The sequence below is a fragment of the Talpa occidentalis genome, unplaced genomic scaffold (assembly GCF_014898055.3).
Source record: "Talpa occidentalis isolate TD23 unplaced genomic scaffold, MPIMG_talOcc4v2.1 talOcc4.8, whole genome shotgun sequence".
In the NCBI taxonomy this organism is placed as follows: Eukaryota; Metazoa; Chordata; class Mammalia; order Eulipotyphla; family Talpidae; genus Talpa; species Talpa occidentalis.
Window position 1 is genome coordinate 76315349 of NW_023605194.1, and position 16332 is coordinate 76331680.

Sequence of the window (16332 nt, forward strand, 5' to 3'; positions counted from 1 at the left end):
GCCAGGGGCTGATGTGGGAGTGAGGGGTGGCAGGGGCAGGAGCGTCACAGATGATTAGCCAGGTATGATCCGTCATTGGTGATCTGAGGCAGAAATTCCCTCATGTGAGACAGGGTCAGCTCTTTTACTCTGAGCTAGAGGTTTGACTAAATCTTTAAGGAGCCTCCGACTCTAAGCCGGCTTTGAGATTCTCTTAGAGAAAACAGAATCATAAAGCTAAATCCACTGGTAAAGAAATGCTGTAAATGTTGGCATCAGATAGGATTCCAAGTCTTGCGATACTTCTAAAACTAAGGCCTGTGAACTCCAGGAGGGTGAGGGACATCTCAGGGGTTCATAAATTCTGTAAGAATTTAAAAATGAGGGCCTCCCTGGTGGCGCAAGGTGTTAAATCTCAGCACTATGAAGCTGTGGGCAGCCACTGCAGCACCAGGGAGCTGACCCACATAGGGCAGCAGACCTCTCCTGTCTCGCCCACTGCTCCCCTCAGCAGTGTATTTCAGTAGATCAGCCTTTTCTGCTCCCCACTTTGCCTCTGGTGGATCTGCTCACCCTCCCACCTCTGGCCTGCACCCCAGTTCTTGTGTGCATAAATAAATAAGTCTTTAAGAAAAAGGAATTTCAAAATGAGAATCAAGTACATTTTATAACTTATAAAGACAAAATTCTCTCTTGCAGTGACAATTCAACACTAAAAGACTTTAAGAATAATATTTTACTTTCTCGGGTCCTTCCCAGTGGTGCAGGGGTTTGAGCGCAGCGCTGTGAAGCTGTCCACAGCCTCTGCAGCACAGGTTCGATTCCCAGCCGGCCAGGGAGATTCCCACATGGCACGGCAGACCTCTCCTGTCTCACCCGCTGCTCCCCTCAGCAGTACCTTCAGTCCGTCTGCCTGTTCTGCTTCCTGCTCTGTCTCTGGTGAACCCTCTCACCATTCTGTGCCTCTGATCTGTATCCCAGTTCTTGTATAAAAATAAATCTTAAAAAAATTTTTTTTACTTTCACCAGTCAGACTAGGTAAGGTGTCAGAGGCCCTAAGGAATTGCCTGACAGGGAATTGCCTGTCTTTCAAGGGGGCGCCTGTACATTGTTCAGTTTTAAGGGCCCGCTCCCTGCAGGCCCTTCCTGCACCCGCACGGGCAGTGGGGAGGTGACTGTCTGTGCTCCCTGTGTGAATCCTTCCTCCCCACTGAAAGGGTAAACACTGGCAACAGGAAGTTTTCCCGGGAGGCAGCAAGGCTCTGTGGAGCTGCCCAGGCCCAGACACCATCAGGGCGAACCAGAGGCCAAGGTGCAATCACGGAGCCCTGGCATTTACGCCCTCTTTACCTTTCATTCGTTGCCCACCCTGTTCTCCAGAATGGAGCTCAGTAATTCTTTGAAATCAAAATGCATGAATGAAACAGGCAGGGAGGGGGAGGGGGAGTGGATTGGGAGAAGTGGTGAAACCATGGACTCTGTCTGAGGCTGGGAAAGTCACAGCCAAGGTGTTAAGTAACCACTCTTCAAATGAAGAGGAAATCAAATCTGGCTGCAGCAGCAGCTCCTGGCTTTCCTTCTTGGTGCTCATTAGCTCCCACAGGAAGTGGGGGGGCCCTGCCCTAGCTCCCATTACTGGCGACAGGCAGCCCACGGTCTTGACACCCTGTGGTTCTCCAAGACCTAAGCCGGTGGAAAGTTTCACCTTGAAGGAAAGTTTCCATTCCTCCTTCCAGTCCCCTGAGGGAGTGTACAGCAGACATCCGGAACATTCCCTAGGGGCAGTTGTCTGCAGGCCCAGAGCCAGACTTGCTGCTGGGCATCTTCTCCTGGGGTCCTCACCACCTCCCTCGGAGGTTCACCGGGAAGGAGGCACCCGGAGACCTCCTGAGTGCCTGCCCAACATTTGGCCTCCATAAGCAGTGTCCTGGACCACATAACTACACCCCCCTTCACACGGACATCAGAAGGCACCCAGCTCTCCGTGGTAACCAAGGCAGAAAGAGCAGTAAACATACATTACCATTTATGGAATCTTTTAATCCTCCTCACCAGCCTCCGAGATCTGTAGTGCTGTTCTCGTGTTGTAGATAAGGGCACGGAGGCTCAGTGAGGTTAAGTAATCCGTCTAAAACAACCCAACTGGTGGATGGTGTGGCCAGGTATGGAATCTCGAGGTGTTTTCCTTACATGTTTAGATTTGGTTTTTCTGTTTAGCTTCCCCATTGGTGTATTATTAGAAGTAGTTAGAGATTGGAAAAGAAACGTAAAATCAGGGGGCCCTTTTCTCTCCCTCCTAATTCTGTTTGGGTTCTGTATCATGGGACCATTTACCTAAGCACCAATTAGTAGACGACCCCTCAGAACCCTCTTGACCTGCTTCCAACCTTTACAGTTTACCCCCAGCTTTTCCAGAAACAGAGACGGGTCTAGCCCACATCCTGTGCTGGGCTGGCCCTTCTCAGCTCCTGGAGGATTCTGAAATCTCGCGTTCAGACTCATCAGGACAAACTCAGGATTAATCCCTATGCTGTTCCTAGGGGCTCTGGGACATAAAGAGAGAGGACTTTCTTTTTTCTGGAAGCAGTTTAATTAATCATTTAAGTCAATCCTTCTTGACTCAGGTTGATTAGAAAATGGATCTTTCTCCCCGAGAATTCTCTGAAGTGAAAGGGCCCATGTGGCAAGGTGGCAGCCAAGGGGAAGAACCTTCTCACCACAGGGTAAGGTCTCCCGTGAGGCTCAAGTTCAAAGGGCTTGGGAAATAACAACATCATTACTCTCACTGTCATCTTTGTTATTTTTTTCCCAAGCACCTCTGGGTTATGGCCTTGGAAAGACAAAGTACAAACTGAGGTAGAGTTTCTTCTCAGGACATCAGCGGTCTCTCTCTGGGGCTCCGCTCCACGGCCACTGCCAGGTGCCCTCTCAGATTCCCCCAAGCCTCCTCTCTAACTTCCTCTCCACAGCCCCCACCTGCCCTGCCCAGGGCCCTTGTCACTCACAGTGGTTCTCAGCTTGGCCAGCAAGAAGACCCAGGGGCCTCTTTGAAGCCTCCTCGTCATCAAGGTGAAAGTCCTCAGCCTCCCACTGCCCAGAGGCCTTGAAGAAGCTGGCACAGACACCATAGGCGCAGCACTGGTAGGCATAGGGCACCTCCAGGATCCTGGGGGAGGCGGAGGGAGGAGAGTGTAGATGTACGGCCTTAGCAATGTTTGGAATCAGGCACTTAGCACCTGCCTCAGTTGCAGCAGCTTCCCAGGCTTTTTCTGCAAGGATCCTGCCACTTGGCTCCTGCCGCAGAAGGATCTGAGCAGAGTCTGGCCACATCATTCATCTTGAGAACTGAGATGGTAGGTGAACTTTCTGCCCATTGTCGAGGCAACTCAGCAGGCCCAAGCCTGCTCCTTCCACCCAGCAACTCTTAAATTTTAAACAGCGATTCTCCTAGTGACTTCTAACCTTTCCCTCAGTGAGCCCAGCTCCTGTCCCCCACCCTAGCCCTGAGCACATCAGGGTAGATTTTGTGTCTCCTGAGGGTGAGGGCCAATGCCCCGGGGCAGACGAGCTTGGGCCACACAGGTTGTGCCGCCGCCTCCACCGCTGCTACTTCTGCATGTTGGAGGCCTGGATGTCATTAGCACCAGGGACTGGCTGTGCGGCTTGTTTTCCACTCATCAGTGCCCTGGGCTCTGCCCTGATTCCAGGGCCCAGATGCCGCCCAAGTGAGGAGGACGGTCCGGGGTACACAGAATGGGGCAGGGACAAGGGTCTTCACCACATGGTCCTCACTCTGTCCTCTTGAGGAGTCTCAGAGTCCCCTAGGGGGGCACCTGGGGTGAGGGGGGATGATACGAAGAAACCGAGGAGGAAGGGAGGCACTCTCTTCCCTGTGACTCTCTCCCTGACCCTCATGGCCTCCCAGCTGCCCCTGCTATCCAGGTATGGGGGAAAGCCAGGCCCTCACCTGAGTTCTGGAAAACTGTCCTTGGAGAAAGCCTGAGACAGAGCCAGGTTCCCTTTGAGCTTCAGATGCTTCAGGCCCCCAAGTCCAGCGAGGGGCAATGTGGTCAGCTGGTTGTCTGTCAGGTCCCTAGGACAGTGGATGGTCAGGGTTATTGGCAGTCAGTGCGACTGCGGAGGGGCAGAGCTGTGCTGAGGGTGTGGCCAGTACGCCTGGGATGGAAGCTAGAGGAGAGGAGTAAAGGACAGATGAGCACAGAGAGAAGCGGGCAGGGAGGCTGCAGGAGGTGCGTGGTCAGGAGTTGCCGGCGGCACCGCCTGTCACGCACTCATCTGTTCATCAACTGGGCGCCAACTATATCCTAGGGCCGAGCTAGCCTCGTTCATAGGGAACAGAGCCCCTCAAGCACAGGTCCTGTGTCCAGGTCTGAGGCCCATCCAGGATCCCTGTCTATACTGCTAGGGGCTCTGCCTGTCGCTGCCCCCATTCTCCTGATACAAGACCCAAAGTCAGGGCTTGGACAGAGCATCATCGCCTACATGCAGGGATTCTGTCAGCTGCCCAGTTGGGCCGGGCTGGCTTGGTTGCGGAAGGTGAGAACATGCATGGTCTCCTACTGGAGACACCTTAGTGGGAGCCAGGGCTCCAAACCAAATACCACGACCACAGACTGTGCGTCGTGGAAACAGCCTGGCCTGGAAGGCAGGAAACCTGGCACGGTCTCCAGCTCCCTGTGTAACCAAGGGGAGCCACAAATCTGCCTGAGCTTCAATGTCCTCATCTTTCAAAGGGATAAAAATATCTACCCTACCTTTCTGGCGAGAGTAGAGCAAACAGGAGAGAGAAGATGGAGGTGAGAGTTTTGCAAGACTGAGGCCCAGAGCCCAGACAGCGGCAGACTGGGGAGGGGCTGCACGTCCTGGGGAGGCCTGAGATCTGGCCCTTTGCTTTGAGCCAGTTTCTCCCCCTGGGCCTGTGAGGCCTCACCTGTGAAGTGAGGGTGGGGCTAGATGGTCTCTGGATCAAGACTGGAGCTGGTCCATAAACACTTCTTGTGTTCATCTAAAGGGGCCTTTTGATGGATGGATGTGCCTTTACCACACATAGGTTGGTAAGCAGCCTGGCCGGCGGTCAGTTCCCCTTTGGGTGAGAGCTCTTGTGCAGTGCACAACCTGTACCACAGTCTGTGGCAGCCCCATCAGAGGCCCTTTCCTGCTCTGACATAACGACTATTCAGTCAGCACTGTGTGCTCCCTGCTTCTACCTATATAATTTAGAGGAACTGCAATCCCTGTTGCCCTGAGGAATGGCAGCCCTCTGAGTGATGCTCATGCAGGGAAGGAGGTTCAGGCCCAAGCAGCTCCTTATCAGTGTGGTGGGGAGGGGCCAGGCAGGGGCACCGGGAGGACTGAGGCTGCCAGAATGTTGCAGAACATTAGCAGATGATGTTCCAGAGCCTACAGGAGGTAGGCTCTGTTTATCAGACCCCACAGTCTGTCAAATGGACTGGCAGAATGATTGATTAGTTTGGAGGCTCTCTCTAGGGATGCGTGGCCAAATATTTAGGCATGGCCCCACCCTGGGGGTGTCCCCCTGGCCAGCCCATGTGGTCTCTAGACTTCAGGAGGAAGGTACGGTGGACACTTACAGCTTCACCAGAGAACGCAGGGTCGTGAAGGCCTCAGGGTGGATGGACCGGATGGCATTCCAGCTCAGGTCCCTACAGGCAGAGAGGGTGTGACAAGAGGGGACTCTTCGCTCCCACCATGGGTTCTCCCTTATCTACCTCCCCCACCTGAGCTACTTCAGGTAGCAGTGACCTCAGCCTTTTGGGGACGGTAGCTGCTGTCTGGCTCCCTACCTCCCTGTGGCCCCAGGAACAGGATGGCAGCCTGACTCCAGTGCTTCATGGCCCTTGGGTATCAACTGGAGAAGCAGCTTGGGAAGCCACCTGGATTGGGGGGGGGCCTACCCCGCCCCTCCCCCCACCCCACCCCCGTGTGTGTGATGGGGGCAGTATGGAGCAGGGAGGTGCTCTACACCTAAATGGGTACTGTGAGCATAAGCAGGTCTGGGAGAGGGGCAGAATAGGCCCCACACAGGCCCACCCCTGGGTGCTGCAGGATACTCACAGGGCTCGCAGGGAACTCAGCTGGCTGAAGGTGTCAGCTCCGATTTCCCAGATGCGGTTGTGTTGGAGGCCGCTAGGGCAACAAGAGAGGTGGGATGAGCCAATAGGCTCAAAGCCTGGCTCTGCTCCACACCCCCTGTGCACTGGGAGGAAGAAAGGAGAGTCCCCCACTTCTCCTGGCACAGGAAGAAAGGGCCCAACCCGCGGAAGTCACCAGAATTAAAGGGAGCACAAGGGGATCCGGTTGCCTTGGGTAAGTGGGTCAGGAGACAAAGCCACAAACCATCCCTGTGGCCCAAATGGGAGTCAGTTTCCAGGGTTCCCACCGGGCCTGGATCCAGGCCCAGCCAACCTCCCCGATGGGTCCTTCAGACCCTAGTCCAGCAGCAAAGCACTGCCCAGCCCGGGGGCCGCCCAAGTGACTAGCTGAGCTGGGGTGCAGAGCCCAGAGCACTGTTCATCTCAACGGGAGATGGATCCAGGCCCTGGCAGTGCTGGAGACCCTCCTTCTTTTGGCCTCTAGACAGAGGACAGACCCTCACACCCCTACCCTGTCCTGGCCCCAAAAGGCATTGCCCTGCCTAAAAGCAGGGGGCGATCATGGGAGGCTCAGAGGCCCTGGTAACCTGGGAAAACAAGATCTGGGTGAACAGAGTTTAAGGGATCAAAAAGTGATTTTTTTCCTTGTGAAATTTGAATACCAACGTTCTTCTTCCATGCATGAGTGTGTGCACACATCTACACGCGTGTTTATGGGGGTGTGGAAACTGAGAGTGCATGCTCCAGAACACTTCCTGGGACTTTTCCCAGGCCTCTGCCCAGATCCCAGCTCCAGGCCCTGGGCTCAACGAGCTCAGAGAAGGGGGTCTGTCAGGCCCCTTCCCCTCAGCCTGCCAGAGTCAGGCTCACATACATTGGCCTCTCCGGGTCCCTAGCACTCACATTTCCTCCAACTTCTGACACCTGTGCAGGCTGGGCAGCTCCTCAATTTGATTATGAGACAGTTCCCTGGGGAGAGAGAAGAGCCAGAGCTGGGGTAAAGCTGGGCTGGGACAGGTAGCTCTGAGCCTTCCTGTCAGGCTGCCCTGGGCGGAGAGGAACCTGCAGGGCTATGGCTGCCCAGTGTCCCACAGCAGGGCCCTGGCTTCCTCAGTCTGACTTCCTCCGTCTGCTGTATCCCACCCCTCCCTGCAGGACCTCGATGGGGCTGACTGGGCGTCTTTCCAGTAAGGCTGTTTCATCCATGTGATGGCCTGGGAGGGTGCTGGGGGAAGGGAACAGGAAGTGAGAGGAGCATGGAGATGGGAGCAGCCGGCCAGGAGCTCAGCAGGCACTTCTGACAAGCCTGTCAGCACCAAGCTAAACGAGGGCGCCTCCGGTCACCAGGTGTGGAGTTCCCAGGGATGTTCAAAACTGGCCCCTAAGGGTCATCTGGCCCAACCCTTCACCTCACAGATGAGGAAACTGAGGCACAGAGGGGTCAGATCCTAAGGACACTGGAAGTCAGTGGCAAGGCTGGGTCCGGGAGCCCATGTTTGGGGTCCAGAGTGCAACCTGTGATTTGTGTCTCTCTACCCACCCCGAGCTGCAGGGCTACGGTCCATGGAAAGAACCTTGGATTCCAGTTAGAGTCAGGGGAGAAGAAAACTCCCTTTGACTTCAGAGGCCACGTCAAAGTTTCCAGGAGGATTCATTTCTGGTGGAAACTAACATCGTCTGAACGCCTGCTGTGAGAGAGGTGCTGTACAATTATTTTTTCAACCCTCACAAATTTATTCACAATATGCAGGTGAGGAATTCAGGCTTCTGAGACATTCAAGAACGAGTCCAGGGGCCTCCCTGGTGGCGCAAAGGGTTAAGCACCGCACTATGAAGCTATCCGCACCCTCTGCAGCACGAGTTCGATCCTTGGCCTGCCGGTTAGGGAGCAACCCACATGGTGCAGCAGACCTCTTCTGTCTCGCCCGCTGCTCCCTCAGCTGTGTATTTTGGTCAGTCTGTCTCTGGTGAATCCTCTCACCCTCCCGCACATCTGGCCTGTACCCCAGTTCTCGTATGCATGTATAAATAAATTTTTAGGGCCTCCCCTGGTGGTGCAGCGCTGTAAAGCTGTCTGCAGCCTCTGCAGCGCAGGTTTGATCCTGGCCAGCAAGATACCCCCATGGCGCTGCAGACCTCTCCTGTCTCGCCTGCTGCTCCCCTCTGCAGTGTATTTCAGTAGATCCACCTGTTTTGTTCCCCAATCTGTCTCTGGTGGATCCTCTCATCTCCCGCATCTCTGGCCTGTACCCCAGCTCTTGTATGCATAAATAAATAAATCTTAAAAAAAAAAAAGGAACGAGTCCAAATTCACACAGCCAGCAAGAGGCAGAGCTGGGCCCTACATCCAGATCTGACTCCAAAGACCGTTCATTGTGCCTTGGCCCTGACAGGCGGGCACAGCCTCTCCTCAGCAGGTTCTCAGCAGTGCCCTCTCCAAGAAGAGAGATGAGCCAGAGGGACAGAAGCAGGGGTGGCCTCTGCTGGGTCCTGGGGGCGAGGACACAATGCCAGAGCTGTAGGACGTTGTGAAGCACTCACAGGACTCGGAGCCTGGGCAGCTGCTGGCACATGCCTGGCGGGAGAAGCCGGATGCCTGCGCGGGTCAGGGTCCTGCAGGAGAAGGGAGATGGAGCTGGCACCAGGGCCAGGGCCCTGCCGTCCCCAATCACTGGCTTCCAGCTCTGGCCTGACACTGACATGGGAGCACAGAGATGACGAGAAGTGGGATGTACCGGGCAGGGTGCGGGACTGAGGGCTCAGAAAGGAAAGGCTGGTATCTGAGCACAGAGCTCCCCTGGGACTGAAGGAGGCTGTGGGTGGGGAGCAGACAGAGGGACTCAGCCCAGGGGCTTCTGCTCAGCAGACAGTCCCTGCCCTCCCAACCCACCCCACCCACCCATGGTGTCCCCACCCAACATCTCACAATGTTCTCCAGCAACAATAGATCTGTAGGAAAGGGCTAGAATCTTCTCTGCTCCAGGCTCTTCAAGAGGAGGGAGCCATGGGCAGGGTGTAGATAGAAAGAAAAAGCCGGGTCCAGCCAAGCCATGGGAACCAAGCTCAGAGTTTGCTCCCTGTGCCTTGGGGGAGGGAGAGGAGATGGGAAAAAGGGCAGGACCAGGGGCCGGGGGTGGGGATAGAGTTATGGGGGCAGGTTGGAGAACAGGATTGGCTTAGGGACAGGGTGTCTCAGGAAAGACCCGAGGACAAGGTCATCCTTGGGGAACGATGACTTCCCTCATGGAAAATTTTCTGGATGCCACTGCATCTTGGGGAAGACAATAGAGGCACAGAGGCGAGTCAGCCCCTGGTGCTGTGAATGCTCGGCTTGGCTAAGTGTGGCGGGACAGTTAACTCCACAACACTCACCCTGGGTGTTTGCCTGATTGTTCCATTCATTCTCTTAAAATGGATTGAGGGCCTACTATGTTCTGATGCCCCTCCCCCACCTGCAGTCTATAATAGAAAATAGGAGAAAGGCTTTGCTGGAATCAAGCTGCAGAAAGGCAATGAAAGTGGGTTTCCACAGCCCTCCTCTGCCTGCCTGGTCATCAGAGCACCCATGCTTGGGGTTAGGAGCTCTGACGTCATGCCTGAAGAATCAGAGCATAATAAAGAAGGGAAGAGCATCCTCCCATCCCCAAACTGCCTGCTACCCTCAGTCTTGCCTGCGGGAAGTGCCACCCCAGCAGGCCATGGCCCTGGGGCTAGGCCAGGTGACCTGTGCTTCAGGCTGAGCCAACAGCAGATGCAGGCCAGATAAGGGGTGACAAAGAACTTGGGCAGGGTTCTGGGGAAGGCAGGCAGAAGAGTTCCTGCGGGGAAGTTGGAGGTGCAAGGAGATAGATGAAATGGGAGCGCGAGTATCCACTCACAGGATCTCTAGGCTGGTGGTGCCTTTGAGGTCGGGGAACTCCTGAATGTCTGTGGCACCGTTCAGGGATCTGGAAACAGAGGTAACAGCTCTGAAGGGTGGTTCAGAGAATCAACATCTGGGCCCTCAGTCCTCAGCATCTCCCCTCACCCCCCACCATGAAACTCCACCTTTTGGAGAAATGTCATCCTTCCCCCCAGCTTCCCTCAGATCATGCCGGCTACCCAGGTGCTGTGCAGACAGCTTTGCTGAGCAGAGTCCAGCCAGGCGTCTTCCTAGTTGGCCCAGCCCCTCACCCAAACAGAGGTGGCTGCGGTGAGCAAGAAACACAGACAAGGAACGTGGGTCTTTAAAAAAGGCAACAGCTCAGATGCTTCTGAAAAGGCCCTTGGCTGCTAGGGTTTGCTTAGTAGAACCTGGAATTGGGTCTCCCCTAAATTTTCATCTGTTGGGGCTTTATCAGAACCTTTCATTTGTTCTCTGAAACTACTTTCAGCCAATGGCTTTCCCCCTCCCCAACATTCCCTACCTCAGTGAGGACATGGCCTTCACAATGGGAGCAAAAGACACAGGTGTTGCCAGCATGGAGTCCAGAAATGAGCCCAGGATCCAGTCAAGGGCCTGCACAGCCAAGAGCCTTGGGATCTACATGTAAGATGTGCCCCTAACACCTCCCATAGGGCTCGGGTGGCAATGATACCCTGTAATGAGTTTGAAAGTGAAGTGTGTTCCCTAAAGGTGTTAGACATGTTACTGTGCTGCAGGCAGTCATCCTTGGAAGCTTTTCTGAAGAGGTGGGACTTGGGCTGAGAATGAAGAGAGTGGGAGAGGAAACAAAGGAATGTCTGCAGGGCCAAAGCAGCAAAGCTGGCCAAGGGGTCCCTGCTGCAAGGCTCCTGGGAGCCGGGGCCTCATACTAGTCCTTCATTCTTCCAGCGGGAATTTATGTGGCAGCTAAATGAGCGGAACTCTGGAGAGGCCTGACAAAGCTCCTTGCCTATGGAGAAGGGCCCTCTATCCACTAAAGTTCTGGGCCCTCTATCCACTGGAGTTCTAAAGTTGGGGAGGTAGAAAGAGGTCAGTAAGTCCAGACAGATCTGGGAGTAGGCCTGAACCTCTGGGAGCTGTGCATTGCAGGCGAGAGCTGCAGGTGGCAGGCAGGAGGCAGGGGCAGGAGAGTGGGAAGGGAGAGGCCCAGGCCATGGCCACTTTCAGGTTCCAACTTACAGCGTGTGCAGCTTAGGCAGGTACTGGAATGCTGACCTTCCCACAAACTGGATCGGATTATCGTAAAAGTGTCTAGAAGAAAAGACCCAAACACCCAACCACCTTCCTCAGTTGGGCCCTTTATGTTGGGCCCAAGGCAGAGCTCTGCTTTCCTCTCCTGTCTGCGGAGAGCAGCCCCCACCCCCCAACATAGATCAGCCCCAGAGCAGAGAGGCAAGTACTCACATTGTCTGCAGCAGGGGATTGCCCATGAAGGCCTTTTCCGGGATGGCTTTGATGTTGTTGTTATGGAAGCCCCTGCAAGACAATGCCAGTAGATACTGAGGACTTGGGGACAAGTGTGAGGAGTGAGATGTGGAATTCCACGATGTGGGTGGACAGCCAACTGGAAAGGCCAGAGCACCAGCCAACTGGAAAGGCCAGAGCACCAGAGGGACATCAGCCCAGAGAGTCCAGGTTCAAGTCCTGTCTGTGAATTTTCTTCTTCATCCACTCTCACATCCATCCTTTCCCCCAACGAGCGTGAAGGGAGTGTGGGCCGCAGGCTGCCTGGAGGGCAACTTAGGAAAGAAAGAGGCTGAGCTCAGAACCCAAGAGGAGAATCTTCTCCTTAGTCACTGTGTGGTGGGGACTTGGAGGGCCCGGAGGAGGGAGCCGAGGGTGAGTGGGAGAAGGAGGGCGTGGAGAAACCAGCACTTCCATGGGTGTGAGTATGAAGGATATTCCCCAAAAGAGTCTGTTTTGACCTCAAGGCCCTGAAATGAAAGTAGCTCAGTGGCAGAGCCGGGATAAGAGGCAGGGTTGGCTGCTGTGAGACCGTGATGGCATTATGGGAAAATGAGGAAGGAGCCACCCAGCAGAGAGTCTGAGGGCCTGGGAACTGGGATTCCACGTTTGGATCGGGAATTGGGGAGAACATCTCAAAATAAATGTTGGACTAAAAAGAAGTAACCCAGGCTGAGCAAGACCTTGTCAGTCTTCCTCTGGATTCTCTGTGCTGTTCCTGCCTCAGTTTCCTCTCTTCTTGCTGTCCTTCCCTCGCCCTCGACCATCAATTGTGTCTCACTCACAGGCGCACCCTCAGACATCCTGCCTGGGCCTGTTTGCTCATTCGTTCATTAACCCACTCATTATATATTTTTGAAGACAACCTTCTTGTCTAGTGGGCCGAGGGGTTTAGAGATTTGGGAGACAGAGGCCCTGTCCTCAAGCAGCTTTCTGCTTATAGAGGGAGAGAGGAGAGAGGCACACACTCCTATATGTGTCTTCTTGCTTCTGATAACTTAGATCTCTGCTCTCTCCCTTAACACTTTTTTATTTCCTGATCTTATGCCTTTGCACACTCTGATTCATCAGTCTCATCTTCCTTTTATGTTCCAGCTCAAAGGAAAAGGCAGACCTTGGTGACTCATTGGCATAGGGAATCCCAATAGTTTTGCATTCAGATTCTTGCCACCAGCTGGTCCAGCTGCTCCTCATGACATTACACCTTGAAATTTCCGGACGAGGTGGAGGAGGAGGCACAGGGCTGGCACTAAAGGCCTTGAGAGGTAGTTTGAGTAAACTGCTGTGCTATGTGAAAGTTTGGGGCTCTGCTTATGCATCTTCAGGGTCCCCTGATCTGGTTCCAGATCTTTCTCTTTCTCTTTCCCCAGAGTTTGTCCTCCAGGAAGGCTGGTCTCCCTCCTGTGAACATCTCTGTGCATTCAACTACTGATGTGGATCTTTACCTACAAGTTCTTCTGTCTGAAATGCTTCCTCTCTTCCTCCGTCATTTCCACTTAAATCCCATCCATCCTCTAAGGCTAATCTCAGGATGCCTGGGTCCACAATACTTCCTACTTTACTCTGAACTCCCATGATCACTTTAGCTAATGCTATGCAATTTAGGGTTGGAATTACATACTGACCCTATTCCCTGCTTTGTCCTGTTCCCTTCTTTACATGTGCTACTCCATGTCCTCCGTGGGCATGAGGAGTCCTGGTGGATGGCCCTTTCTACCCATGTTTGTGTTTAATAGCAGGCACAGTGTTAGGCTCAGTGAATACAACATGAAATGATAATAATGGCAGCTGTGGGGAACTACAGCCAGCTTCCCTTTTCCTCCGCCAAGACAAAATGCTGAGGAGAGACCCATAAACAAGTCCCAAGCTCTTCTCCACACTGGTCTCCAGACACACCCCAACCCAGACAGAGGCAATGCGTGCCCTGGCCTAATAGCAGGAGGCTTGTGCCCTGTGTCTCCTCAGGCTGGAAGCGCCGGGGGCCATGACTGCTGATGACACACCCCTCGGAAATGCTCAAAGCCAAGCTAATGAGGCCTGCAACTACTTAAACCTGCGCAGGGGTCGGGGAGGGCATGTAGCTACAGCTTTTACAAGGACCACGGGAGATGAGGGTGTGAGGGAGGCTTGGGGCTCTCCTCGGCCTGGCCCCCGGAGAAGAGGGCCCAGAAACCGGCAGAGGAGCTTACAATTCCTGCAGTCTGCCCAGGGTCCGGATGGCGATGGGGAACTCCTGCAGCTCATTATAATTCAGGTCTCTGAAATGGAAAGCAGAGCAGTCATTAAGGGGTGGCTCGGCAGGGCATGTCAGGGTCCCTGAGAAATGGAAACTTGGCTCTGGTGTTGGCCAGAGAGATGGGTTTTCCAATCGGTTGGATCCAGCTGTCAATGCCTGGAAACACATTTTTGGAATGTTCACATTCCATTCCTTCTCCACAAATCCTCAGGCTCGGAGCCCTCCTGGCAGCAGAACTGTTTTGAGGGGACACTTAAGGATGTGGCTACCTGGAACCAATCCTTCAGAATCATCCCCACCGGCCGAGGAAAATATCTTTAAGACTTCAGTGGCTGGGAAGGGGGTAGAGGGAATACAGGGCCATCTTTAACATCTTGTCACCAGCACTCAGGATTCTGGAAATTTCCCTCAGGTGAAGACCTTGACTATCTCTGCTCTTGGCCAAAGGTGGCCACGGGACAGCTAGTTTTTATTTCCTCTTACCCTTTTCTGTACTTTCCAATTTTTTTTCAATGAACATATAACCATACAGTCAGAAAACAATGGAGGTAGTTTTTCAAAGGGGCAGCGACCTAAGTTGGCAAGGATGTAAGGAAACAAGCATTTCAGTGAATCAGAAATAGGAATTTAAATGTGTACAAACTTTTAGAGGTAATTTGACAGTATCCAGATTTGTTCCAACCCTAGTAGATACTACTGTGCTCGGTTAATAAAACAGTGCTGTTAAAATTTTTTTTAAAAGACACTATCTTCAAATTAAAAGAGGCGGACCCATCCTCTCGAGGCCCACAGGGTAGTCTGCACCGGATGTAAAGGCTTTGGCATAAGAGGGCTCATCTCCACACTGCCTGGGCCCTGGGGACAAGGGCCGGCCTACGAGTGACCCGGCCTCACTCCTCCCACCCGAAGGGGTCCCCTGTGTTTGCACCCTTTGTGGCAACAGCAGAGTAAAGGGAGGGAGGAGAAATGAAAAGAGTCCAAAGGCAGGAGAGCCCTCGGGAGCTTGTGTTTTGAGGGAGGCAGTAAAGAGCGTGTGGACTTTCTGTTTACTTGGCAGTAAACAAAGTCAGAGTCACAGGACTTCTGGAAGTTTGCTCTTTGTTGTGGGACAGGGTCCCCTCCCTACCACCTCTATGGGAGACTTCTCGAGAAAACCCTCACTCCTTTAAGTTTGGTGGTGTTTGCCTCAGGAGCCTATGACTTACCCTGATGTGGAAATGTGCCCGATTTGGGGAAGGGGAAGTTGACTGGGTGCTCCCAGAATTCCGTAGCCAAGGCACACTCTCAGGTTTTGGCACCGTGGAGGGCTCAGGTACAGGGTCCCTCGTGAACCCCTAACCCCAAGTTGACCCCAGCCCATCCTCTCAGTCTTGTAAACCCCCATCCTGACAGCTTTCCTGAGAGGACTGTCTGGTGCCAGAGCAGGGGGCCATGCAGAGGCCCTTGCATCACAGAGCGACCTGGCATGGCTTGTGTGTAAACACCAGGGGAACACGGAGATAATGACAGGCTCTTCTGCATGACAGGGTCATTACACTTAATAGTGCCCAGGTAGAGACAGGAAGCAGCCCAGAAGGTTCCTGGGGCCAGAAGAGCAGTGACAAGCGTCTGGCAAGCAGTGAGCCGAGTAATTGTCCCCTCCCCCAACACACACACACACACAAATTACCCGATTACCCGCAGACTCCCCTGGTGATCTTGGGTAATTATAGCATAAACCACCCTGCTCTGCTCTGCTATGTTCTCTAGTGAATCAGACACCTTTCCTGAATACGTCCCGGAGAGGCTCCCACAGGCTGTGTGACGGGTAGGAGGAGAACATGCTGAGGGGAGGGTTGTGCAAAGCACTTTCACTGAAACTGGGGGTACTGGAGTCAGAAACAGAGTTTCAATTCCTGAATTTCTATCACGGTTGGAGGAGATGCCTAGAAAATCAGGCTGGGGGGCTGGACTTGGAGCAGCAGGGGGGGACGCACAGGGACTGTGGTCTCAGCATAAGTGAGTCACCCTCACATTTCAAGGTCACCAATCAAGGATTCCCCCTTTGATTTGGCTCAGCCCACTTAGGAATTCTCTACTGATTTCCCATAAGTAACAGGAAATCATCTTCACTGAAATCTTCAACACAAAGAATTGCTTTGGTCTCAGAGTTGTTGCTCACGATTCCATCTGCATGGAATACTCCAGATATTTGCCTGGTTTACTTCACTTTGGTCAGGTCTCTGCCCAGATAATGCCTCATCAGAGGGGCCTTCTGTGACCATTTTGTTTAAAACAGCATACCCTGCCATTCACTGTTCCTTTACCCCGTGTGGCAGATTAAATGGCCACGAGGCTAACATTTTGCAATATCTAAGACTATCAAGCCAACACATTGTGTGTCCTAAACCTTACATAACGTTGTATGTCAATTCTATCTCAATAAAGCTGGAGGGAAAAAGAAATAACCCTAAGTCCTTTGCGGTGTCTATCCAGAGGCGGACTCTATGGCTCCCTGAGACTGGGCTGGCCTCATGACAGGCACTGACCAATACGAGGTGGAAGTGACCCGGTGTGACCTGGTCCTAAGTCACAAGAGGCCTCACTGTCTCTGC

General features: G+C 53.5%; 1 protein-coding gene across 2 annotated transcripts in view; it reads right to left on the bottom strand.

Moving 5' to 3' along the window:
• Window positions 1-16332, bottom strand: part of LGR6 (leucine rich repeat containing G protein-coupled receptor 6) — a 109173-nt gene that overhangs the window by 4869 nt on the left and 87972 nt on the right. For both annotated transcript variants that reach the window (XM_037497548.2, XM_037497549.2), the window contains 10 exons: window positions 13692-13760; window positions 11443-11514; window positions 11218-11289; window positions 9992-10060; window positions 8655-8726; window positions 7017-7082; window positions 6076-6147; window positions 5592-5663; window positions 3947-4072; window positions 2985-3145 (listed from right to left, as the gene is read on the bottom strand). In XM_037497548.2, coding sequence (XP_037353445.1) covers window positions 2985-3145; window positions 3947-4072; window positions 5592-5663; window positions 6076-6147; window positions 7017-7082; window positions 8655-8726; window positions 9992-10060; window positions 11218-11289; window positions 11443-11514; window positions 13692-13760 — 851 coding nt within the window. The remainder of the gene's footprint in view (window positions 1-2984; window positions 3146-3946; window positions 4073-5591; window positions 5664-6075; window positions 6148-7016; window positions 7083-8654; window positions 8727-9991; window positions 10061-11217; window positions 11290-11442; window positions 11515-13691; window positions 13761-16332) is intronic.